Source organism: Salvelinus sp. IW2-2015, linkage group LG6.1 (assembly GCF_002910315.2).
Source record: "Salvelinus sp. IW2-2015 linkage group LG6.1, ASM291031v2, whole genome shotgun sequence".
Lineage (NCBI taxonomy): Eukaryota > Metazoa > Chordata > Actinopteri > Salmoniformes > Salmonidae > Salvelinus > Salvelinus sp. IW2-2015.
The window spans coordinates 4,067,331-4,073,269 of NC_036845.1; the positions used below are offsets into that span (position 1 = coordinate 4,067,331).

Genomic DNA, 5,939 nt, shown 5'->3' on the forward strand with positions numbered 1-5,939 from the left:
TTGAACTTCTCTGTTGATTGAATATAATGATTTTTGAATAAAACTTTTTGTTTGGTTTGAAAAGTCTTGAAATTATTTTGGGTTTTTTTCAACTTTGGAGATAGTGACTATATATTACACTTACTATCATGCCAAAAACATATCATGCAAATAATTACGACAAACCTTATAAAAGCACACCATTTAATTCAAACTACACTGCATGTACAAATACTTTCTCTGCTGAAACTGTCTGTCTGGTTGCACCACATGTATTTCTATAGTATACAGTCTGTCACTGGGGCATTTTCCTCTGCTATGGTTTCATCTGAATATGGAACCGTATGGTCTAAAGAACAATCTCCGTCAGTCAGACATGGGTAATAAAACATGTAAACGGTTTCAAGTATTTGGTAGTGTTTGTGGTGAGCATGATTTAGATCTGGACCTACACCCTGCGCTGGAACTCCTCTCCCGTGCGGTCGGTTCACCCACATGATTGCATATTTCACCTCTTCACTATTGGATCCAGAATTGCAGAAGGCTAATAGACCTATTTGTATGGGAATTAACCATAAGGAATGCGTTGCTTTGTCTCTGTAAAAAATAGGCATAGGCTACTTTTTTCAAGTCTATATGAGGTATCCAAATTTGAGTTTAATTAAATACGAATATAATTGTGTTACTTTATAGCCAAAGTGTGAACAGGGACTCCAATGTATTTGATGATTTTCGTCTGAGTAGGCCATATAGCTAATAGTGGGCTGTGCAGGCCTCAGTGCTAGACCTGTTTTTATTATAGGTGTTGTTGTTTGGTAGTGTAGCCTACTTAGTAGTTATGGATATTAGTCTAGCCGTGCCTAATGTGATAATCCACGTTTTCGAGTTAAAAACTATGGAGTCTAATTAATTAGCATAATGAAAAAATCACCAAATCTCTCCTGGTTAAGCTAGTTAGAGATATCTGTTTATATCTGATATTTTTGGCATCTGCCTACTGCATCTGCCAATGGCGGCTTTCGCATCTGTGGTGGAAGGTGGTTGAGCTACAGCGGTGTTTTGTCAGATAGGAGACATCTCACAAAAAAGTTCTGTCATCTGACGGTTTGGCCTACAAATAATATGTTTCTCGCGTTTTTCTCTACTACCCACAAGCGTCACTTCATGGGACACATTGAAGTCTTACACTGATCTGCAACTTTCGTCTGAATTATCAGTTGGGCTCACACTAATTATGACCCTCTAATAGAAAGGCGAGGCTATCATGAAACATATAATGTTGTTTTGCTCTAGGACCCCAAAGATCATCTGAAGGTAGCCCAGTACGCAATTTATGGAAATGTTTAGTGCCCAAAAATGTATTTTTATTTTTATATGGGTTAAAAAAAACGTATTTCCTGATATTAATCTCTCAGATATAGGACATACACTTTAAAATAAACATTTTTATTAACTTTTTGATAATCGTTTTTTCCATGTATAATCTGTTATTCAATGTGTTTTATAAACTAATAGCAGTAAGGCAAATTCAATGTTTCATCAAGTAAGTAATCTCTTTTTTTATAGGCCTACCTAAAGGGGTCCTAAAATTCAAATCTTAGCTAATGATACTTGGTATGACCATCTTAAAACAATGCAAATGTTATTTTAAGTAGAACCCCAGCTTAGATTCTTAAGGATGAACTTTTCTGTTATTTTCACAGTGAAATGTAGGCTATCTTCTGTGTGTAGCATTTAGACAAAACTCGTTAGATTGGTCTAACTTGAGGCATGCCACATTACTGTGATTAAGGCATCAATGACAGTGAACATGTTGCTGTTGAATTTCGTCATGTTAGGCTTAATAATGCCTCCCAGTGAAGGTAGCCTAGGTAGATGTTTTTCTGTATGGATAATTTTAAGTCCATCCTGGGGACTTAATAAGCTCGAGATTTTCTATTCTCTTTTCCACCGAATTTTGCAGTCTAATTAGTAGTAAATTTGTGTTTTAACGAAAAGGTTAAACTGGCGTCAACTATTCGTGCATGCCCGCATCCTGGGTTATTTTTTCATCGCGCGCCGCAGGAGATATCATATCATCTGGGCGTCCGTGTGAAAGTGAAAGAAATACGAAACAAACACATGATGGGAGAAGACTAGAAGAGTGTGGGTGAGGTGGGGTGGGAGAGTGGATGGGCAAGGGCAGCACTTGTTTTCCGTTAACGTATCCCAATATGGTATCAACATCAGAGAAAAAAACGGTCTATTAGTTCGAAATTGATTTCGCATAGGCCTAGTTGTTTAACCTGGGTTACATTGAATTACAAATTCTTATTTTTGTATATTAATGCTGGGGTATAATTAATATATTTTGCCGTTAGTCATCAAGCGATTTTATTTTGTGCAATTGTCTGTTTTATCGGAAATAAACGGAAAGGTGACATATGGGAAACATCTTTTCACGCCACTTTGATACTGAAGTGCTTTTTCGTAGCAGGTAAGGAGACTGGGGTTAGGGTTAGAGGTAAGCAAAATACTCTCCTAACTCCTACAAAAATTGCTAGGTATCGAAATGGCGTGAAAATGTCCCGTCGACATATATTCTAGGCCTATCTTTCATATTATTCCTCATATTTTCAATAAAGAATAATTTCAATATTGCAACATTTTAAATTTTATTCAATATACTAACGTACATTATTAATCTGTTTTGCGTAAAATGTACCTATAGGCCCTAGACATCCAGCGTTTCCATATCTGCCATCTCGTTTGGCAGTTTATCAACTGCATCAGGCAATTGAAATAAACTCCGCGGACTAAATGCATTGTGGCACTGGTCTATCAACATACCTCAGGTTATGTTTGGAATTGAAGTCCATCTATAGTGCACGGTCATCTAATTGTATCCCGAGTTATTACTTTGAAAAACATTTGCCATACCTACTATTTTTTACCAACTTGACATTTTTACATTTTACCATAATCGTGTTTTATACTTTTTTGTTATTAGCCTACTATTTTTATTCCTCCATAGCCCTAAACATAGCCTATATTTCTCTATTAGGACTATGAAATATGAAAGCTTATTTTTTAATCTGGAGAATCAGACGATAACAACGACTTAGCCCTATATGCTAACTTGGTTCACAAAGCAAAAAAATATATCTATAAACAATGTATCGCTATAAAATATATATATATCAACGTATAGCCTGTCTAATAAAGAATAACATTGCGTATGGCTCTATAATGTCCCAGGATGATTTCAACAAGGCCTAGAGGTGAGGATTATACGAGCAAATCCTGGATTCACATCGAGCACTGAACGTTATAATAAATCCAATAGGAAATGACGCAGACTACTTACTGCCCAATGAGGGACAGGCTGGCTGGTAGAAACGCGGGGTGGGCGTTTCTCAGATTCTAGCAGGAGAAATAGGGAGATAGAGTTAAAAACAGAGGAGGGTTTGAAAACTACTTTTGATACACTCGCACCCTAAGCAGAGATGAGGGAAGTCTAGTGGCCTTCTGCTGTCGTAGTTGAAGTTCTACTGAGGATTTTCGGGGAAACTAGGACATGAGAACAGAAGTGAGAAGAGGTAACATTGCTGCGGATTCTGGAAAAAAAAGTTGGGGTGGTTTGTGTCGACGCTCCGAGGTAGGTTGATAATCTTGCATGTTTCCAATACTTATCTGACACTGCTCTTGAAACGAAGATGCAGTCATTAAGGACCACTAAAATGTGAGTGTGCGTATTGGCATTCTGTCTCTAGGCTAATTACTAAAGTTTAGTAACCAACCTAATTGGTGCGTAATGCGCATTGCAATCAATGGTCACACAAGTGTGATGTTCACATTTTACATAGGCCTATCTGGTGCAATTGAACGTGTGCAAATTACAATTTTTACATCAGTAGGCTATGCTACTTGAACAATATTAAGTTCAAAGTGTTAATGTATTCGCGCATATTATTATATTTTTTCAGAGGGACATGATGTCTTCGGCAACGCTGTGAAGGACCTGAACTCCTCACAGAGATGTTGGGCCAAGTGGACGTCATGTACAGTGAATCTGGAGCTATGGCCGATTACTCTCATAATAAACGGATACTCAGATCCTTCTTCGCCATCTTAATCTATCCTGGAAGTAACATGGGAATGTTCATATTTTATTTCTGGATTTAGTCAGGAAGGAGAACGAGCAGCTACGGCGTTATCTTGACCACACACAAGGTATCCGCGCCAGAGAAATACAGTTCGTGCTTTTGAAGAGCCAGCGCGTAAAACAGAATGCATGGGTGGCAAAGTTGTAAAATGATCTAGAATTGAGATCTGTATATTGACTGACTTTTATTGTTTGGTGATATTCACGCCCAGGTCGTGGAAAATATTATTATTTGAAAATGAAAGAAAAATCGAAAAATGCTGCCCGGATCGACGGGAAAAGGAAAATAGTGAATTCTATGAGCTGGCCAAACTATTGCCTTTACCTTCTGCCATCACGTCTCAGCTTGATAAAAGTTGGTGGATTTGGGGAGTTTTAGATAGTAGGCCAATGCTTGGAAATATAATTTACATAATATGACTGGGGAATGATATGATATACTGCAACAAAATAGGTATTCATTGTATTACACAATGTTGATGAGGTAACTTGACAGCCCCGTCTTTCATGAGTATTTCTATTGACTGACCGATCATTGTACAGGGTCCCATTAGGCCAAACAGTTTCTCATAGCCCATGAACCAGACTCTCCCTAGTTCCTTAACCCTGTATCCTCATTCCCTCCCTTTATATTACCAGACAGGCATGGGACCCTTTAAGGCACATGTGTCAAACTCATTCCACAGAAGGCAGAGTGGCTGAGGGTTTTTGGCTCATCCCTTGTCCTTGATTGATAAGTTAAGGCCACTAATTAGTAAGGAACTCCCTTCACCTGGTTGTCAAGGTCTTAATTGAAAGGAAAAACCAAAAACCCATACACACTAGGCCCTCCATGGAATGTGCTTGACATCCCTGCTTTAAGGCTAACCTCCAGTCACACAATCACAACCATCACATCATCAGTGTAAACATATCGAACATTGGCCTCTAAAGACGCTCATGGCCATTGTCTTTTGTAATTTTTATATGCTCATTTCGGTCATTGTCATCATGTCACTCATGATGACGTCATCATGTTGACGTATCACTTGACGGACATGCCTCCCATGGCCTCAGTGACTTCACTGTTGACCTGGGCAGCGATGCAGGCAGGGGTCACATTGAGGTGGAGGTCATACTGCTGGTCCAGACCCAGGTAACTGTCACTCATCAAGTATAGCGTGTAGATACACCTGGAGGGAGAGGAGGGGGTTACCAAGGGAAGTAAGAGTTTGTGGGATAAATATCAATGAATCAAACTTGATTATAAAGCCCTTTCACACCGGCAGCTGTCCCAAAACGCCTAAAGTAACTGGGCTTAGACACCAAAGAGAAAATGTGTTGAATTTTTCCCAATTCTTTTTAACATTCCTGTACGTACTTTCCGGTCTTCTCGGGGGTGTAGAAGGCCAGGGAAACGGTGCTGCGGTGTCGGCAGTATCCGATGCGTTTGACGGCCAGTAGCTCTCTGCGCTTCATTCTGCGAGGAGAGGGAGACCGTAGGAGGAGACGGAGAAGAGAGGAGAAAGAAACAGGGTGGAGGAGATGAAAGGATACAGGGAGGAAAATAAGAGGAGACAGGGAGGAAGACGGAGAGGAAAGAAGACAAAGAGGAAGAGGGGCGAGAAGACAGGAGGGAAGACATGGTCAACTGTACCGATTCATGTTAATCTCATCACACAAACCACAATGGTTCCCTCGGTATGTACCTGTGTGCCTTATATCTTCACTTGCACAATGGCAAATTAATGAATATGAATACATGTGCACATACATGTCGTACACACAAACACTCCCTACCTACTCCATCTCCTACAGGTAAGCAACACTTCCAGTC

The 5,939-nt window shown here is 39.5% G+C and overlaps 1 protein-coding gene across 1 annotated transcript in view; it reads right to left on the reverse strand.

Moving 5' to 3' along the window:
• Positions 1–4,740: 4,740 nt before the first annotated feature.
• Positions 4,741–5,939, reverse strand: part of LOC111964613 (activating signal cointegrator 1 complex subunit 3-like) — a 151,769-nt gene continuing 150,570 nt past the window's right edge. The window contains 2 exon segments of the mRNA XM_070443795.1: positions 4,741–5,295; positions 5,484–5,582. Coding sequence (XP_070299896.1) covers positions 5,148–5,295; positions 5,484–5,582 — 247 coding nt within the window. The 3' untranslated portion in view covers positions 4,741–5,147.